The following is a 20,567-nucleotide window of genomic DNA, read 5'->3' as shown; positions in this document are numbered from 1 at the left end:
CTGGCTGTCCTGGAACTCACTCTGTAGACCAGGCTGGCCTCGAACTCAGAAATCCACCTGCCTCTGCCTCCCAAGTGCTGGGATTAAAGGTGTGTGTCACCACACCGCAAGTTTCTTTTTATACAAAGAAAACTCTTATGACGTACCTACCATGAGCTATGCACCATTTCCCCTTTTCCTTTGGCTTTTTGTTTGTTTGTTTTGTTTTAAGATTTACTGGCCGAATGTGGTGGCATATACCTTTAATCCCAATACTTGGGAGGTAGAGGCAGGTGGATCTCTGAGTCTGAGGCTAGCCTGGTCTACATAGAGTTGCAGGACAGCCAAGGCTACAAGAGAAGCTGTCTCAAAAAACAAACAAAACAAAATTATTTTCTTTTTTTAATCCCGTGTATGTATGTGAGTACAAGTGAGCAGGGTTGGCCAAAAGATGGCTGGAATTCCCTAGAACTGAAACTGTAGTGGTTGTGAACTGCCATGTGTGGGTGCTGTGCACTAAATTTGGGTCCTCTATAGTAAGTACGCTTTACCACTAAGCCTTTTCCATACTCCACCTTCCCATGATCCCTGCCATCCCCTGCTACTTTGGTTTTTCCATAGCTCAGGCTCATCTTGGATTTGCAATTCTTGTTCAGCCTGCAGAGTGCTGAGATGCTAGGAGCTTGGAGATTCCAGAGTTTTGTGTGGGTTAAGCATGCCACATACGTTGACCTACATGCATTATCTGTTCATTGGGTCTACTTTAGTCTTGAGTGAAGTACCTTGCTCAAGGGCACTTAAGGGAGTGGTTCTCAACATGTGGGTCACAACCCCTTTGAGGGGATCACATCAGATATCTTGCATATCAGATATTTACATTATGATTCATAACTATCAAAATTACAGTTATAAAGTAGCAATGGAATAATTTTATGTTGGGGTCAATACTACGTAAGGAACTGAATTAAAGGATCACAGTATAAGGAAGGTTGACTTAAGGGGACAGAGCTGCAATTTAAGCCCAGGCAAGCCACCTCCACTAGAGCATCTGTCCCTAGGACTTTGGTACAAAGCTTCTGCCCATCACTCGTGGCTTCAACAGACCTTTTTTTTTATTCTTCCCTTTTCCCAGTTTATTGTTCTGGCCCCTGGTTGCAGATCAGGGGCGAGGGTGTAACACCTTTCCCTTGACATCCTAGAGGCTAGCTACAGGTCCTCAGGACTCCAGGCCTAGGAAGGGGAAGGCACTTACAATGTTCATGATGGCCAACACATACTGCTCCACATCTCTCCGCCCATGGTAGGCCACCATCATCTTGTCGGCTACCACAAGGGTCTCCACATAGCGCTCTCTGCTGACTGATCTCTTCAGGCCCAGCTGGCCTCGCTCTGATTCATTCCCCAGGGGCCTGGCAGGTGGTGGCTTCAGGGTACGCAACCACCATGGACGACCCTTCCACGGTTTCTCATCTGGGAAACAAAGTAGAACCACTGAGCACCTATTGCTGGTGGGTCCCAGAACTGGATGACAACTGCCATACATAACTCCTGACTGTTTGGTGACTCTTCTGCCCAATAGCCCTGGTAGATGACATTTGTTCTTGACCTCTTGACCCTTCTTCCTCTACGTTCCAAGTACATTGGTGATAGGTCTGTGTTGCCATACCTACTTCATATAGCTTTCCTATTCTTTCACTCCCTAAATGGTCTACGGTGACTAGTCATGTTGTAAACATGATTGTATGAACTTACAGCAGTAAAACCCTAAGACAGTGCCCACACTCTTCAACCGACTGCCTGAGGTTAACATTGGGTGTCTTCCTTATATTGTTCTCAACCTTATGTATGGAGGTAGGGTTTCACTTAAACCCGGAGCTAACTGATTCACCTAGTCCAGCTATCCAGCTCGTTCCAAGGATCACCTGTTTCTGTCTCCCTAGCCCTGGGACTTCAAGTGGCTTGACAGACTTGCCTGAATGCTAGGGATGTGAAGGTATGAACTCTGGCTGGTCCTCATACTTGCATGGTGAGGACTTTACTCACTAAGCCATCTCCTCAGCCTGACTTTTTTTTTTTTTTTAAAACTTTTATTCTTCTTTCATAGATTACATCTTGACCATAGTCACCCCTCCCTCTACTCCTTCTACCCAAGGTCATCTACCGAATATGGCCCAACAAGATACATACAGTAAGACTGAGCATAAATCCTCATATCAAGGCTGGACAAGGCAACCAAGTAGGAGGAAATGAATCCCCACTGCATCAGCCTCTGTGTGTGTGTGTGTGTGTGTGAGCACACACGCGTGCGCGCGCCAGCTCTCGCACACATGTTTTATAGGGGCCTTCTGGAACTTGGGTAAGCATTCTAACACTGAACTCACTCTTAGCTCTTGTTGGCATTTTGGCAGCTTAACTACTCAAGTGTCTGCTATGACCACTCTGCAGGTTACTTGTGTGATATGGCAATAATTCTAGGTAAAGAATGGCTTCCCCCCTGAACACCTATGAACTGCTAGATGGCTGACCACAGCAATGATGGGTCACTCCACTGCCTTACAGCACCATCCTCTTAGAATCTGTATTCTTTATGGCCCTTGCCTGCAGGTGAATGAAATTCTTGAATTCAATCACTGTTCTCTCCCAGTAGTTTCTTTCTTCATTATACAGTGTCCAGTTGACCTTTGGCTGCCTATCTCCGCCTCAAAGAAGCAATGTTATATAACCTCCTTGTCCATCCCCAAAGGCACAGGAGTACCTCTCACTCCACAGGCTGTGTCCAGATGGGGGTGACGCAGAGAGGAACGCTTGTACACTACATGGGGGCCACTGTCTTCTGGGCCACGGTGACCTTTGGGTCCACCTTGCAGGGGCTCAATAAGAAACTCTTCATCGTCTGCCACAATCAGACCATGCTGTATGGGGACAGAAAGCTCAGTTCAGGCTGTGCTATCCTGGCCGCTATCTCTGACTCTGTTTCTTCTTTTCCCTTTGTTCCACACTAGAAATCAAAGCTAAGGTCTTCTTCATGCAAGGCAAACACTCTACCACTGAACTCCTCTTTTGTTTGACTGAGGTAGGGTCTTATGTAGTTCAGGGTGGCCTCAAACTCACTGCATAGTTCAGGGTAACTCAGAGCTTCTGCTTCCACCTCACAAGGACTTGGGATTATGGGCATGTCTCACCCCACATCTGGTTTATATTCTGTCGTGTGTGTATATAGAGGTGTACAAGCCTGAGCACTTGTGCACAAGCCAGAGGAGGACATGGGAGGTCCCCTGTTACTTTCTGCTTTATCTCCTCCAGACTGGACTTCTCACTGAATCTGGGGCTTGCTCTTTTCTGGTTAGACTGGCTGGCTATCAAGGTCTCCAGAATCTTCCTCTCTCCTCCTACTACCCAGCCCTTCAGTTATAGGTGTGCACAGCCTGGGATCTAAGCAATTTCCTGTGTCTAGACTCTATTAATTGAGCCACCTTCCCAGTCCCAGTCTTAAAACAAAACAAAACAAAACAAACATTTAAAACCTTTTAAGTTCAATTTCATTTTCTCTCCTTTTTCCTCTCTTCAACCCCTCCTAAACTTTTAAATTCCTTATTAGGATATTTTTACTACACTTATTTGTGTATGGATGTGTGTGGGTATGCACATGACACGAAACATGTGTAGAGCTCAGAGGACAACTCGAGGAAGTTCCTCTCTCCACTCCATAACATGGGTCCTGGGGATCAAAGTCAAGGCTTCAGGCTTGATAGCAAGTGCTTTTATCCATTGAGCCATCCGACTGCTAGGGACTTTATGGTGCTATGCTTTTTGTCTACCTTTTTGAGACACATGTCCCATTACTTTCAGCCTTACATAAGTCTATACATTTTTCTTTAATTACATCTTCTGCTTCTTTACCTACTATGATTGTTACATTGTGTTGATCATGTGTTTTTCTTAATGCCCAGAAGGAAGTAGGCATATCCCCTGCTTCCCAGAATCCTCAGCTCACCAGGCCCCCACAGGTGCTGATGGCCACATGGGAGCTACCAGCCTGGCCTTGCAGGTGGCCAGCGTATAGGCAGTGGGACCGGGCAGCCCTCTGCCAAGCCAGGCCTTCCCGTGTCCAGTATTCCACCGAGACGTGCCCTGCCAGGAGACGGGGGCTGTGGGTCAGGTTCAGCAAGAAGTGAGTGCTGGGTGCGGCCACCTTGTAGAATAGGCGGGACTCAGTTGTAGCCCCCGCACCCCGACGCTGCCTCCGGAAGGCAGGTGGAGAGAAGGCCAGCATTGCCCCGTTGTGGTCCACTCGAGTTGGGAAGGCAATCTCATAGCTCTCCAAACTGGACAGGAGCTCATCTATAGGAAAAGGGATAAGAAGACTTGGGTGGGTGCCTGCTGCCAGAGCGAGCAATGCCTTATCTATCCTTGAATCCAGGTCACCTAGTGCCTATTCAGCCTACACAGTCCTAGTCATGAAATCCCCCAACCCAGCCCACCGACTTCTCTCTTTCTCAAGGACCAAGTGGTTTCTTAGTTTTTCTTGAATTGACACCATTGAATCATTTCCTACCTTGAGATCTGAAGGCATGCGTGACCTTGAATGTGAGGCCCAGCCCCAGGGCAAGGGCCCAGCGGAGGATCTGGCAGGCAGAAGCCATAGGGGCTACGTGTCCACATGTCTCTCCCCAGCCCCGGCTGCTGGCAGCCCCTACAGTGCTGCCTCCCCTGTTCACAGCCTGGGCAGCATCACTGGTCCCCTGGGAAGAGAGACCGAGTCAGGAGGGGCCTTGATCCCACTGCCCATCGTAGCTAGTGCCAATTCCTTTGCCAGACTGAGAGAGTGCCCTGCAAGCCCTTCATGACCAAGGGACTTCTATGAGAAGATTTTTCAACAGTTTTAGTATTTATTTTCATCTCTCACCTTCTCCCTATCATGTCCACACTCAAAAGGGACAGGGACCAGGACAAAAAGCCTGAACGTGCCTATCAGAAATAATACTAATTGGGTTTAGTTAGGGGGTGGGAATCCTGGACTGCATTAAAAAAAAAAAGGAGCTAGTGCCAGCAGGATGGGTTACTGGGTATAGATGCTTGCTGAGTCCAACCCCCCTAAACCCACATAGTGATCAAGGAGAACTGCAAGTTGTCCTCTGATTTCCACATTTGTGCTGTGGAACATGATGAGTGTGCATGAGTGCGGTGTGCGCACACACAGAGAAAACCAATAAATGTAATTTTTTAAAAAGACAGAGGGAGGGAGCTATGGTTGGGTCTTTGTCCAGGTGCTTCAAGGTCCTCCTGCCTATCTGATTTCTCTAACATAATGGACTGTACCCCTGGACTATGAGCTAAAATAAGCCCTCTGTCCCCTAAATTACTTTTGTCCTGATTTTTTTTCATATGAACAGGAAAATACTAAGACAAACACTAGTGTATTTCATGTTCAGAATAACTGTCCTCGTAACAGGGGACTAGAATCAACCATTCTAGAACATCCTTTGTATAGATGAGACCGGGATTATGCAGCAAACTACGGTAGAAATCAGATTCATTCGGTGGCTAATGACTGTCCTGGGCTGGAGTAGATTGAGAGCAGATGATCTTCCGCTCCCCACACGACAGTAGGTGCTGTCTTTTATCCTCCTGAAGGAGGCAGTGACAGTGACAGACAGTGTGGAGAAAAAAGGATATCTCAGATTATAAAATGTTCTCTAGAGAAACCACCTGTCTAAAGGCCGAAAATAACCAATCCTGGGGGAACAGAGGGTGTACCAGGCTATACAACTGATACACCTGCCTCCGCCTCCCTAGTGCTGGGATCAAATATGTAGCACCATGCTCGGCTTCCATTGTTACATTGTTGCCTTCCTGCATTGTGATCACATAGTCCCAAAGGCTTTACCTTTACTTTATATCCCTAGTCTTTCTCTTTAAAAAAAAAAAAAATCCTTTATTTTGTGTGTACGGAGGTCAGGGGACAACTTTTGAGTTGGCTCACCTCAGATCATCAGACTTGGCAGCAGGGTCCTTTATCCACTGAGCCATCTTTATTCTGCTTTTGCTTCCCTTCTCCTTCCTAATGTGAGTTAATCCTGCCAGCAGGCCTGTTTCTCAGGCATCTGCCCCAGACTAGTCTGTTGGAGACACTACTTTGGGCTAACCACTCTGCCAACCCCCTTCCCTGCCCTCTGGTCTCCACCCTCCACCTCCTCTTCTGTACAAATCCAAGCCCCCCTTAATCACAGTCTTGTTTTCATTGCATTCCAGCCAAGTCTGAGAGTCAATCCCCAAACAGGGCAGTTTGGCAGAAGACAGAGAAGCCGGAATTTCTCCAGGATCCTAGCGAAGGGTTGCATTCCCTACTTCTGCTTGGATCCCTGCGATAACAGGCATCTCTCACAGATATTTTGAAGTCTCAGTTTTGTTCAGCTAGACTGTATACTCTGGGTTCCTCTTCCTCTCAGCCCCCACTTCTAGCTAGTAGAATGTTATCTTCCCCACCACTCCTTTTGTGAAGACTGCAAATAAATCTGAAATTGACTCAGAAGGTTGGAAAGATGGCTCAGTAGTTAAGAAGGATTAATGCTCTTACAGAGGACTTGAGTTTTGCCCCTCCTGGCACCCATATTAGGCAGATTATGACCATTTATAACCCTGCGTCCAGGGGAATCTGATGCCCTCTTCTGGCTTCTATGGGCACCTCCATAAACATTGTACACATAAACTCATGCCAACACATACATGTACACATTTATATAAGTAAATACATATTTAAATATATTTAAATTTTAAAAAGACTGATAATGATTCCCTCTAGCCTTAAATATTCCATTTTCACTCAAGGTAGTAGGGTCTCGATGCAATGGCAGGAGACCCAGCCTCCCAACCTCTGACTTTTCATTCTAATCCTACCAGGCAGGAGTAGAACCTGATTCTGGTGCTTAACTCCTCCCTCCTCCCACCCCACCCCGAAGTCAAGCCACCACAATCTTCTAATCTTGAGTTCCCCCTCCCAATAACTGCACAGGCTACCTAATGCTTCTGGTTCAGCTGGGGTAATCTGAGGCAGGGTAAAAGGATTCTACTGGGTGAGTGACTGATGGGGTGGCCACACCTGCCCACGGGGTAACAGCTGCTGGAAGGAATGATAGGAAGATGGGGCTACAGGAGAGACCACAAACATGTCAGTAGGTCTGGGGCAGACAAGGCCTGTCTGAGGATGAGCTACAATTGAGAGGAGTCTCATGTTTGGCTGGGCACAAGATGACAGAGAGGGATTTACACCATGGGTGTGTATATGTCTGTCTCGGTCTCCTGTGTGTGTGTGTGTGTGTGTGTGTGTGTGTGTGTGTACCTAGGCTTGGCCCCCTTCCCCCAAGCCCCTCCTCTGGCAGGCTGCAGGGAAGCCACTAGCCTGGGGGAAGGGCACAAGTGCTGGAGGAGGAAAAACCTCCCGGGAACTACGGCTCCATCACATCCCTGGGATCCTACAGGGACCAGCACTCCATACCTAGAGCTTTGTAGGCTACGCTGTGCAGGAAACCCTACGAAAGAGGAGGAGGCTTCTCAGTGGAGGACAGAGCTTCTTTGGCCAGGCATAGGCAGCCATCAGCCTGCAGCAGCAGGCTTCCTCCAGGCGCTGCACATCTGGCCTGGCTGCTGTGAGCACACAGACAAAAGGCCCAGCCAGAGGGGAGGCCTAAGGGGAGGGGCTGCATAGGCCACCACTCCCATTACCACCAACCAGCTGTTAATTAAAGTGTGTCTCCCCTAGTAGGGAAGTTTCTTGCTTCAGAGTTCTGTGGCATAGATGACCATTGAGGGGAAGTAGCAACCCCAGCTCCACTCTCACAGGCAGACACATAAACAAACACAATCACACTCTATAGGGCAACCACACTTGAATAGCAGGAAGGCCTGGCTCACTAAACCCAAACACACACAACTACATACTCCACACCTATGTATACAGAAACACGTATTTCCACATGGACACCCAGTTAACCCACAAACCCAGACAAACAGGCCTATGTGCACACAGTTACACAGTCCAAGACAAGCCACAAGCCTAGGAACCTATACACACTCATTTAACACAGAAAGTTAACACACACACACACATGCACAAGTTTACACATTCATAGCAGGGGGGATTAAGAAACCCTACAAACTCAGACACATATGCATGCAGGCATTTCCACTAATAACACTCCTGAGAAATGCAAATATTCAGAGACAGACACACTTGTCATTTACATGCACGACAGGCATTTTTCTTACCCTCACTTAGGCAAACACTCAACACACCTCAACAATCTGTCCACACAGTCGCTCCCAGATGCTGAAAGCCATAAGGACACACAATCCGCAGAAGCACAACCATTTGGATTCGTGGTTGACCTCGACCCCCGCCCCAAACCTGAGCCGACCCAAACAGGCAGTCCGTATCTACACACTTAGGGACATTCAGCACCAACACAGCACAGGCACAACGGGATCCGTCCAGCACATCTTGTCCCCGAGACACACAAAGTCACTTATAATCACTGCATTCCGGTGACTGTGCCGCCCAACTGGGTCCCCAGATCGCCAGTACCTGCGTGCCTGAAGCCTTCGGTCCGCCGTAGACGCACAGACTCACCGCCCGGCGCACAGGAAGGGAGGGAGCGAGCGCCGGGTGGCGTGGCCGGGGGAGGGGGCGCGGGAAGGCACTCACTTCCTGAGCAGCCCGCCAGGGTTATAAAAAAAAAAAAAAAACCAAACCCCGCCCGCCGCCGCTGCTGCTGCCGCCGTCGCCGCCGCCCGGGGCCTCAGGCTGGACCCCAGCCAAGGACCCCGGAGCCCGGATTACCCCGCCTCGGGAAGGGCGCCCTTGTGGGTGGAGATGCTGGGGAGGAATTTGGGATGGGAGTTGGAGAAGGTTTAGGGAGGGCAGGAGGGGGGAAGCTGGGGGCGGGGATAGAAGAAGGCAGGGGATGTGAAGGGACTGAGGTGGAGAGTGGGGGAGGAGTGGACGCACACAGTAGGGGGATGGGCGGGGGACGGAAAGGAGGGGTTAGGCGGGAGATAGTGAGGGAGGAAAGTTAGAATAGAAAGAGGTGGAGGAGATGGGGTCATGGGGAAAGGGGCAAAATTGAGTTGGAGGGTAGCGAGGGGGTTGAAACAAGGGGAAGAGCCTGATGCCTTGCTTCCGTTAGTCGAGTCAACAACAGCTGTTATTTATTGAGGGCTGGTCCTTGCTCAGGCAAACATTTATTGGGCGCCTCTCCCGTGTGCCAGGCGCGGTGCCCGAGGGTGAGTGAATAAATCTGAGTTGGGTCCCAGCCTTCACAAAGCTCCCGTCTGGGGGCTTTGATCTGCGTTGGCTCTGCTTTTGAATTCACTGTTTTAACTCTCTAGCAGTGAAGAGGACCTGGTCAGTCCCATTTTACAGATGTGAAAACTAAGTCCAGCTAGGGAAGTCATGATCATCTTTGGGACACAGTGTTTAAATATACGAGGAGTTTGTACATGAAGGAGATGACCAGTGCAGTGGAGCAAGACTGGGATTCCAACCAGCTTCATCCCAGGCCTGATTGTGGGAGTGTTCTACACCATTAGCCCTGGTCTCAGAATTCCAAGCTTGGCCCCCACAGAGGGCTTTGGCCTTGGCCTTGACCTACTCTGATTCTAGGTTTTCTTATCCCTAGAAATGGGGTAATGACAGCCTTTGTAGGGAGCAGGGGAGGAAGAGGGGTGGTTGTGGGAGGGAGCAGGAGAGTTTCAACCACAAACATCCCCTGTGTTCTGAGTTCAGCTAGGGATACAGGTAGTTCTCTGTCTCTACTCTGAACTCAGTCTTGAACTTGGAAATGGCATGTTAAGGGTTCATGCACTGTACGAAAAATTCCTATGGTGCCCGAACCCTCCTGCCCCGACCCAACTTCTCTGGGCATCCTGCCAGACCAGAGGGGCTGTTAACTTTTACATACAGCAATCCCTAGAACCCACCCCCACCCCTGGCCTGCACTAACCTTACTCCCTCTTGGGCCCCTTGGCCTGAGGCCTGCCTTTGCTTTCTCAGGTTGTGCTTGCACTGTGGCTCCAGCAACCTGCCCCCAGTCTAGGGATGGCTTCCACACTCACAGTGAGAATATTTTCAGGGCCATTTGGAGCTGGGTGACTTCAAACTAGATTCCAGGTCCTGCTACTTACCAGCTTTGAAACCTCATTCCTCAATTAATGAGTAAATCTTAGTCGCCCCCCCCCCCACAACCCATCCCCTTCTACTCTAGTCCCAGAGGGTTTGGAGGGAGTAGGGAGTGCCTCCTTTTCCCACCAGTGTTGGACTCAGCAATTGGAGGGTGGTGAGTGGACCTGATGCTTTGTCCTCAGTGAGCTCCCTTGGGACTTTTGGTTTTATATATTTTTTAACTTATTTATATTTTGTGTATATATGTGTCTGTGATGAGGGTGCATGTGTTGGGGGGGGTGCATGAAGAGGACAGATTGATGGATTTCTGTTCAGATGATCTGAAATGACATTTGTTGTGGCTAGTTTAGTGTGTGTGTGTGTGTGATGCTTTTTTTATTAGGGCTGAGGAAATACACACAGAGCAAGACACACAGAAAAAAAGACCCCCAGCAAAAGAGAGTGGGGTTGGGGGTGGGAAAAGCCAAATCCTGAGCTCAAGTTCGTGTATTTACGAGGCAAGTGCTTTATCCACTGAACCATCTTCCTGGTCTTTTAATTTGATTTATTCTTCTTTTAAAGATATTTATTTTTATTTTACAGGTATGAGGGTTTTGACTGCTTTCATGGCTGTTCATCATGTGCATGCAGTGTCTGAGAGGCCAGAAGAGGGCACCAGGAACTGGAGTCACGGAAGCTTGTGAGGTGCCATATGGGTGCTGGGGACCCCATGTCCTCTGGAAGAGCAGCCAGTGTTCTTAGTTACTGTGCTGTCTTTCAAACCCTATCTATTTATTTTTTAGTAGTTAGGACTCTCTGTGTTGCCCATGTTGTCTGGGAAGTTCTGTGCTCAACCATTCCTCGTTCCTCACACTCCTGAGCACCTGAGACAAGGGTTACAGAGCATAGAGCCTGAACTGGGATTTAACACCAGTGCTGTTGTAGTCAATAGGAGAAAGAGGCCTCTTCCAAGCATGAGAACAGCTGATGAAGGAGACAGTGCCCCCAGGGCCATCATTAGTTGAGCTCTGAGCAGGCTTTTCCTGATTCATTCACCTCATCTTTATTGATCACTAATTTGTGCCAAGTGTCCTCCCTAATATTGTTAAGACAAGACCAGAAGCAAGTGTCCATTCCACTGAAGATATATCCCGTGGGAACTAAAAGGGGTGGGGCAGGGGAAAGATGGGGGAGGGAGGATAGGCCAGAGTTCTTCCTATGCTCTGGGCAGGCAGATGTGGGAGAGCTGCCGTCGCTTTCCACTCAGCCTCGGCCTAGGGTGGGCATCTAAGCCGCTGAACCCATTCGGTGGGGGGTGGGGGAGATGGACAAGGGGCAGTCCCTGAAATCAGGGGGCCCCAGGGTGACACCTTGTGCCCCGGGGTTGTGGGAGAGAGGTTTCCCCACTGTCAAGAGTGTGCACAGCGGGCCTTGGTGAGCAGAGACAGTCTGTGGTTTTAGAGCTTTATTGTAGAAAGGCAGGGGGAAAGAGAGAAGGTAAAAGAAAGAGAGACCTGCCATGGCTAAGAGGAGAGAAGGGGGAAAAGGAGAGAGAAAGAAGAAAGGCTAGAGAGTAAGAGGCAGAGAGTGAGAGGGAGCAAGAGCAAGAGAGGAGAGAGAGAGTGAGGAGGGGCCAAACAGCCCCTCTTATAGTGGGCTGCTTTATCTTACTGTTGCTAGGTCACTGGGGAGGAGTTTAATTTGAAGGTCAGAAGCTTGGGACATTGCCTACGTGACTACTAGCCATGTTTCTCTTGTGGGGGGCTGTAGGGGCAGGAACTTCGATAGGAGCCAGAGTTCCAGGAGACACGAGAGAACTCCTTCCGCCCCATGTAGGTGAATTATCACCACTGGGTCCTGGGGTTCAACATCTAGCCTCAACTGGAAACCAGGCTGTCTGTGCATAGCCAATGCCCCACAATATTCTGCCGCAGGGCCTTTGAACTTGCTCCTCCCATTGCCTTTCATTCTTGTTCCAATAGAGTATTGAGTCTATATCAAGTTTATTTTGTCTTTCCAGTCTCGACTCAAACGTCATCCTCTGCAAGCCTGTGCTGACCTCACACTCGCAATGTCACACCCTCCCACATCCCCTTTCCCATTTCCTGGTTTATTTTACTCTTGCCAGAAGTCACTGTCTAATCTTCTTTAGAAATCGCTTGTTTGTTTTTATTGATAATCCATCTTGTCCACCAAAAGATCAGCTTCACGAGGGAAGGACTTTTTGTCTTTCATTTATTTATTTTCAAATTTATAAATTTGGGAAGATTATAATAAAATTACATTATTTCTCCCTTTCCTTACCTTCTTCCAACATCTTCCATGTACCCCCTACCCAGGTCTTTTAATTCATGGGCCTTTTTTTCCTCTTTTCTTTTCTTTTCTTTTCTTTTCTTTTCTTTTCTTTTCTTTTCTTTTCTTTTCTTTTCTTTTCTTTCTTTCTTTCTTTCTTTCTTTCTTTCTTTCTTTTTGTTGTTGTTGTTGTTGTTGTTGTTTTTCAAGACAGGGTTTCTCTGTGTAGCCCTAGCTGTCCTGGAACTCACTCTGTAGACCAGGCTGGCCTCGAACTCAGAAATCTGCCTGCCTCTGCCTCCCGAATGCTGGGATTAAAGGTGTGTGCCACCACGCCTCTTTTATTTTCTGAGGATAAGTAAAGAATATGTATGTATATGAGTGTATAGATGTATATATGATTATATTAATAATTCAACCTCCTTTAGATATGATTTCAGGACTAACAGTTTGGTGTTGGATAACAGGGTGTGTCCTTCCCTGGGGAAGGCCATTTCTCCCATCCTCAGCATCCCTTAGTTGCCTATAGTTCTTTGTCTGGGAGTGAGGCCCATGAGATTCCCCTCTTCTGTGTTATTCCCTGTTCAGGTCCTGTTTAGGCAACCATGCTTGTGAGATTTTTGTGGATGTAACTTTGACATTACTAGGAGCTTTTGCTACTTTTTTGCCCCCTCTTCCAAAGTGTTCTCTGAACCTTTGGTGTGGGAGTGTTTTGTAGATATATCCACTCGGACTGGGGTCTACACCAGCATTTTGATCCTTTGTGATTTTCTGTAATATTCTCTATCTGTTTCAAAGAGACGTTTCCTTGATGAGGGGCAGGAACCACCCTTATGTGTAATGTAGAAGGGAGGGTAGTTTTTCTCATCTTTATGGTTCACAGACATATCCCCTAGAATTTTACACATTGTTGAATAAATAACAATATTAAAGGAATGAGCTGATAGAAGACAGAGTGGTGACATGGTGCTTTTGTTTGTTTGTTTATTTGTTTTGAGGCAGGGCTTCATGTTATCCAGGCTGGCTTTGAACTTCTTGTTTAGTTGAGGATGACCTTGAACTCTAGATCCTCCTGCCTCTACCTCCAAGGGCTAGAAGGACATCCTGGACTACTGTGTCCTGCTGATGAACTTTAGGTGTTAATCATTTGTTCTAGGACACAGCATCAGTAAGGACAAAGCTTACATGACCAACAGTGTTTTAAGCCAGCTTGGAATGACTTTTAACTCTTTTGGGGGAAGATACAATTTACAGTGAATGTTTAGAGTTCTAAGAGATTGTACTACAGATCTGCCAATTAGGGTGCAATGGAATCCTATTGATACTTTAGGACTTTGGAATATGGCAAAAGATGGGGTGGTTAATAACAATATGTAGGGCTTTATCTTTGTGTGTGTACGTGTGTGTGTGTGTGTGTGTGTGTATGTGTGTGTATGTGTATGTATGTGTGTACACCTGCCTACTTGTGTGTGGGTACAGGTGGAGACCAGAGGTCAACTTTTGGTCTCCTTTTCCAGTTTTTAAATTGTTACTTTTTAAAAAAGGATTGATTTTATGTTAAATTATGTGTGTGTGGTTGTGAGTGTATATGTACTTGAGTGTAGGTAGGTTCCCATAGAGGTCAGAAGGGGGGTGTTGGCTCCACTTGGAGCTGACCTGGCAAATGAACTCAAGTTCTTTATAAGGCTTTTTACTCCTGAGCCATCTCTCCAGCCCCATATTTTTTTATTTTGTTTTTTCTTTCTTGAGACCGGGTTTTTCTGTGTAGCCCTGGCTGTTCTTGAACTTTCTCTTTAGACCAGGATGAGCTTGACCTCAAAGATCTGCTTTCCTCTGCCTCCTGAGTGCTGGGATTAAAGGTGTGTGACACCACCACCCAGCATATTTTTTGATATTTTAAAGACAAGGTCTTAAGTATTCAGGCTGGCCTCAAACTCCCTGTATAGGTTACGATGACTTTAAAATCTTGTTTCTCTAGCCTGCACCTCCCAAGTGCTAAGATGACAGGCATGTGCTACCATATATAGTATATATGGTAGTGCTTATATAGTGCTGGGAATCCAACCTAGGGCTTCATGCATGCACTTTACCCACTGAACAGTTTCAGTCTCACCCTGTGTTTTATGTTGTGGTCCCTATCACTGGGCCTTGAGGCTCACTGATCAAGGTTAGACTGTCAGGCCTGTGAGCCACAGGGAAATTTCCTGCCTCTGCTCCACAGTGCCTGGATTATAAGCGTGTAGCTCCCTACCTGGCTTTTTCCATGTGTGCTAGGACTGAACTGCAGGTCCTTATGTTTATGCAGTCATTCCCTAGCCTTGGGGCCTGTTTTACCTTCACATCCACCTTGTGTGGTAGACACTGCCCATTTCCCACGCGAAGAAGCAGAGGCACAAAGGGGGTGAATAACTGCTGTGGTCACACATTTCTAGAGTGACGAACAACCAGAAAAGAACAGCCAGTCACCCAGAGCAAAGGAAGGTGAGATTAGATGCTGAAGATGCTTACCACATGGTAGGACGGAATCCCAAAGGATTCTGGAGCTGAGCTGATAAGGAGTGACCTCCTTTCTAATGGCGTACCCTCCTAGACCACTTGCCAGGGGTTTTCCTAGATGGCTTAGAGGCCTCTCAAATCTGGAGACAAACTATCTGCTAAATGAATCAGGTGAATAAAAGACAAAAACAAACAAAACAAAACAAAAAACCACTGCCACCCCCTATTTAGAGGATATTCTAGGAGCATAGAAGTATTCATGGAGCTTAGGCAAGAAGTCTTATATTAGCCAGGCTCTCTAGAGGAACAGAACTTATGATATTAATATATATTGAAAGACTTATCAGACTTGAGTTTGGCTCCAGCACTATATGTGTGTGTGTGTGTGTGTGTGTGTGTGTACACACACCTCTGACATGTATATATATACACCTCTGACATACACACACACACACACACACACACACACACATATGGTTTTTCGAGACAGGGTTTCTCTGTGTAGCCCTGGCTGTCCTGGAACTCACTGTGTAGACCAGGCTGACCTCGAACTCAGAAATCTGCCTGCCTCTGCCTCCCGAGTGCTAGGATTAAAGGTATGCGCCACCACACCCTGCTCCAGCACTTAATATTAAAAAAGCCAAGTGCAGCGTCATGCACCTAAGATCCAGTCCCCATGTGGGAGGCAGAGACAGGAGGATTCTTGGGGCTCACTGACCAGCATCATAGTCCAGTCAGTGAACTCAAGGCTCAAGGGGATACTCTGTCTCACAAAATAACCATAGAGAGGCTGTGCTTTATCGGCAGAGTATGCTCTGTAGCATACAGTACTCTCTGTGTTTGATTTCTAGCAGTGGATAAAACTGGGCATAGTTATACTCAGCTGTGATCCATCCCGTCTCTGGAAGGTGGAGGCAGAATTAGATGTTCAAGGTCATGAGCCTGTGGGAAAGGGGCCTGCTGCTAAATATAACTTGAATTCTAACCCTAGAACCCACATCAGGGAAGGAGAGAAACAATTCCTGGAAGTTGTCCTCTAACACACTTAAATACATACATACATACAAACATAACACACACACACATATACAAATAAATACATGAATGTAAGATAATTTAAAAGATTCAATCAAGATCATCAGCTACATAATGAGTTTGAGGCATGCCTGGGATACATGAGCCTCACAAAACAAAACAAAACAAAACAAAAAAAACCAAGAACACGCACTGTTCTTGCAGAAGACTCAGGCTTGGTTCCTGGCATCCAAACGGTGACTTGCAGCTACCTGAAATTTTAATGCTAGGGGATTTGATGTTCATTATGGCTTCTGTGAGATCCAGGAATACTTGTGGTACACATACATACATGCAGGCAAAAGACTCATACACATAAAAACTATATCTTGAAAAAGTTTGTAGAGGGTTGTTTGTGATAATGTATGCTTTTAGCCTTAGCAGTTGAGAGGCAGAGGCAGGTGGCTTTCTGTGTTGTGTGTTCAAGGCTGGCCTGGTCTACATAGTGAGTTCCTGGTCAGTCAGGGCTTTGTAGAGAAACCCTATCTCATAAGTCGATCAATCAATCAATCAATCAAGTAGAGAATGATTAAAGAAGATACTTGGATGCCGGGCATGGTGGCACAGGCCTGTAATCCCAGCACTTAGGAGGCAGAGGCAGGTGGATTTCTGAGTTCGAGGCCAGCCTGGTCTACAAAGTGAGTTCCAGGACAGCCAGGGCTACACAGAGAATCCCTGTCTGGTAAAACCAAAAAAAAAAAAAAAAAAAAGGAGATACTTGGTACGCACCTCTAACATGCATATACATGTTCACACAGTCATGGAAAGAATCCCATCATTTGCTTACATAGATACTCCTTTTTTTTTATTTTTTTTATTTTTTATTATATGTAAATACACTGTAGCTGTCTTCAGACACTCCAGAAGAGGGNGTCAGATCTTGTTACAGATGGTTNTGAGCCACCATGTGGTTGCTGGGATTTGAACTCTGGACCTTCGGAAGAGCAGTCAGGTGCTCTTACCNACNGAGCCATCTCACCAGCCCCCTAGATACTCCTTTTATATAGAGATGTTCCAGAGAAGAATATCAAAGTAGTTCCGAGCCATGCTTAAGACTCCAGGGTAGCTATCCTTTCCTTTTTCAGCTGTAAACTTTTGGCTTTCTAGAAATCTTATTAACACTCCCATATACAGGAAAGGACAAATCTTAACCTCTTTGTGCAACCCTGTGACCTAGGATTTATTTTTAACAGATTGAAATACTATCCCAGGCACCTTGGTGCCACCCTACAACCTTATTTATCAAAAAGTAGGGGGGAAAGGGGTACATCTTTATAGTTGGAACTATAAAACTGCAATGCAACTTTTGAGCCACTGAAATTACATATATGACTAATGTTAATACACTTGAATGACTCTCCCTTGAGAAGCTTATATCCATGATAGATATGTCTTACCCTTTCCCGGAGCAGCCTGTGCTTAAATTTGGGTTAAGCACTCTTCTGAATAAACTTCTTCTGTGCTTCATACTGGCTTGCCCTGAATATTTTGTTGTTGGTGTTGGTGGTTTTTGTTTTGTTTTATTTTTTTAAAGACAGAGTCTTATTGTGTAGCCCTGGCTGTCCTGTAACTCACCATATAAACCATGCTGAGCTCAAACCCAGAGATCCATCTGCTTCTGCCTCCACTGCATTCAGGGATTACAGTGTGCACCACCATATCTGGACCTTGACATTCTTTTCTGCAGCAAAGTCAAGAGTCCCAATCTTCCCTTGAGTAATGGTCTCTGGAGAGAACTCTTCGTGGGTGGAGATGACTGAACTGGTAAGAGACTGACTGTGCAAGCATGAGGAGCAGGATTTGGTAGGATCCTTGGCACACATTCACATCAAAGCTGGGACATGGTTGCACATGTTTGTTACTCCAATGTAAGGGGGGCAAGAAGAGGAACAGAAATCCTGGATCCCTGGAATTCACTAGCCAGCCACTCTAGCCAATTGTTGAGCTCTGGCTTCAGTGACAGACCATGTCTCTAAAAATAAGGTAGGGCTAAAGGGATGGCTCAGCAGTTAAAGGGGCTTGCTATGCTTGCAGGGAGCCCAAATTTAACTCCCAGCACTCTCATCAGGGATCTCACAACCACCTGTAATTCCAGTTTCAGGGGACCCAATGTTCTGGCCTCTAAGGCTATCTGTATGCTTGTGGTATACATATATACATGTACACACACATACAAATAAAGATAGACTAAAAGGAGATAAGGTGGGGAATGATAGTAAAAGACACCCATGTCCATCACATATGCACCACCCCCTTCACTCCACCCCCACCCTTGGGCCTTTCCTTTGGTCTAGCCCCTATAAGTTGGTCCTCAAATGGGTGATATTTTACGAAGAAGATTTCATTCTCTAGACTCAGGCTATATCTCAGCGGGTAGAGTGTTTTTGTCTGGCTTGGACAAAGCCCTGGGTTCTATCTCCATCTCAGTGTAAACTGAGGGTGGTTTACACATTAATGGATCTGAAACTCAAGAGGTAGTAGAGGCAAGAGAATCAGAAGTTCAAGGTCATCCTGGGGTATATAGCAAGTTTGAGCCAGCCTGAGCTATGTGAGATCTTATTTTAAATATAAGAACTGTTTATGAAGATTTCATTTGCTGTGGTTTGAATGTGAGATGTCCTCCATAGTCTCATGGGACTATTTTAAGAGATTGTGGAATCTTTGGGGCCATGGCTTAGTATGTAGAAGTGAGTTGCTGGTTAAGCCTTGAAGGAGTTATCCACTTCTGATTCTGGCTAGAGGCTTCTGCTCGCTCATCTTCCGATGTAAAAGGAGCAGCTGCCTCATGTTCCTGATGCCATGATGGACTGTACCTCTTGAAACTATGAATCAAACAAACCTCTCTCCCTTTAATTGCTTCTGTCAGATATTTTGTCACAGCCAACGAGACTGCAGGCCGTGGGCTTGAATCCCACTTTTTCTATAACTTAATTTCTCTACAGTTTCGTATATGGAAAATAAGCCTAGTGGCTTGGTGTGGTTGTACAAGTAGTGGCTCACAATTGCCTGTAACTGTCACCAGAGGATCTAGCACCCTCTTCTGGCCTCTGTAGGCAGCTGCACTCATGTACACACCACACACATGCACATGCGCCCACAGACAGGTACAGACACATAACTAAAGAGCAAATAAAAACCCAAAACAAAAAACAAACAAACAAAAAACCCCAATAATCTCCCCACCTCTTACACACAAAGGAACCCAACAAACAAAAAATAATGAAATGAACTAGAAAACACTATGGGCCTTACAGTCTCTGCAGGGTCTCACTCAAGTATAAGGATGCAAAGTTTGTGTATCTGGTCAGAATGAGATGGCAGATGCCATTGTGTGTAAGCAGAAGTTATCTAGATTCCTAGGCCAAATGGCAGGAACAAGGATGAGGAAGAGGCAGGAAATGGTTTTGACCAGGTACAGCCATGTGTGTCTGGGTCTCCTATAGGCTCACATGATATGCAATTAATTGGGGCCATGGCTGTTCAGGGCATTGTTCCATGACCTTGCCAGAGCCTTTACTATACTCCCATGCTTTGTACAGCTTTCCAGTTTACACTGTGATACTACTCCCAGCCTCTTGGAATCATCTTTAAGGGCACTGGGTTTTTTGCAAGTAATACTGAAAACGGTGACTTTCACCAAGGGGACGCTTGAATCAGGGAGGCAGAGAGTTCTGACCATCCTTGGTTACTCTGACAACCTGGGCACTAAGAACAAGGCTGGCTCCCTGCAGTTCTCACTGGTGGCGCAGTGGTTGCAAACTTTGGACAGGCCAAATTAGGAACTCAGGGGAAGACTGCAGGGCGAGGCTAAGCTGGGTGGAGTCTGGCCTGAGGAACAATGGGCTAATGGAGTCAGAGAGGAGGATCCTGAACTGGAGTTTGGCTTTAGCCCTTGGATCATGTCTTTTGATCTAGTGGGGGTGGAGGGTGTCTCAAGTATTGTGGGTCTTCTGGGAAGTCTGTGGAGTCCCCTTGGATAAAATCCAGGGAATAGCTCAGCAGAGAAATATTTGATTTCTTCTCCTCTTTCAGTTTGGGGTCACAGTGGGTGATTGCCCATGGCCCCACTCTTCAGAAGGTAAACACAATGCTGGCTCTTCTCGGCTTCCCTCCGTAGCAGCCACTACCAGCTCCCCACCCCAGACCCGCTTGAGCTCCAATGTCTCAGCTTCCTTCAGTCCATGCACCTCTGGATATTTGCAGCATCTTTGGGTTGGAAAAGAAGGAAGAGAGGAAGCCCTGGGGATCTGATCAGTCCTGGCTTTATTCCCTGAGACCGCAAGTGACATTCTAGAAAAACTCAGGGAAACTGAGAGTGCATACGGTGTGGTGGCTACCATCATTGCTGTTGTTACTGGAAATAAGGCAGGGAATCTTGGGACAAGTTGAGAGGGAACATGGCCAGGGGTGCCTCTCCCTCCTCCTCCCCCTCCTTCCCCTCCTTCCTCCCTCCCTCCCTCCCTCCCTCCCTCCCTCCCTCCTTCCCCTCCTCCCTCCCTCCCTCCCTCCCTCCCTCCCTCCCTCTCCTTTTTTCCATATCCTTTTGTCTTCCTCCTGTTCCTCTTCCTTC

General features: G+C 46.9%; 1 protein-coding gene across 7 annotated transcripts in view; it reads right to left on the bottom strand.

The window, feature by feature from the left end:
• Adamts10 (ADAM metallopeptidase with thrombospondin type 1 motif 10) overlaps positions 1 to 8,726 on the bottom strand; it is a 30,466-nt gene extending 21,740 nt beyond the window's left edge. For 4 of the 7 annotated variants that reach the window (XM_021217450.1, XM_021217454.1, XM_021217453.1 and 1 more), the window contains exons 1-5: positions 8,561 to 8,726; positions 4,535 to 4,721; positions 3,974 to 4,320; positions 2,735 to 2,891; positions 1,232 to 1,449 (exon numbers count right to left, since the gene is read on the bottom strand). Coding sequence is in view for 2 of the 7 variants with exons in the window: in XM_021217449.1 (XP_021073108.1) it covers positions 1,232 to 1,449; positions 2,735 to 2,891; positions 3,974 to 4,320; positions 4,535 to 4,622 (810 nt within the window). In the remaining 5 variants the exon portion in view is untranslated. Of the gene's footprint in view, positions 1 to 1,231; positions 1,450 to 2,734; positions 2,892 to 3,973; positions 4,321 to 4,534; positions 4,722 to 8,560 lie in introns of those variants that run through there. The other 3 variants (XM_021217455.1, XM_029531276.1, XM_029531277.1) reach the window with 3 other exon arrangements.
• Between the last annotated feature and the right edge of the window lie 11,841 nt (positions 8,727 to 20,567).

This window comes from Mus pahari, chromosome 18, assembly GCF_900095145.1.
Source record: "Mus pahari chromosome 18, PAHARI_EIJ_v1.1, whole genome shotgun sequence".
NCBI classification, from domain to species: domain Eukaryota; kingdom Metazoa; phylum Chordata; class Mammalia; order Rodentia; family Muridae; genus Mus; species Mus pahari.
This window is presented reverse-complemented; position numbering and strand designations above follow the sequence as displayed.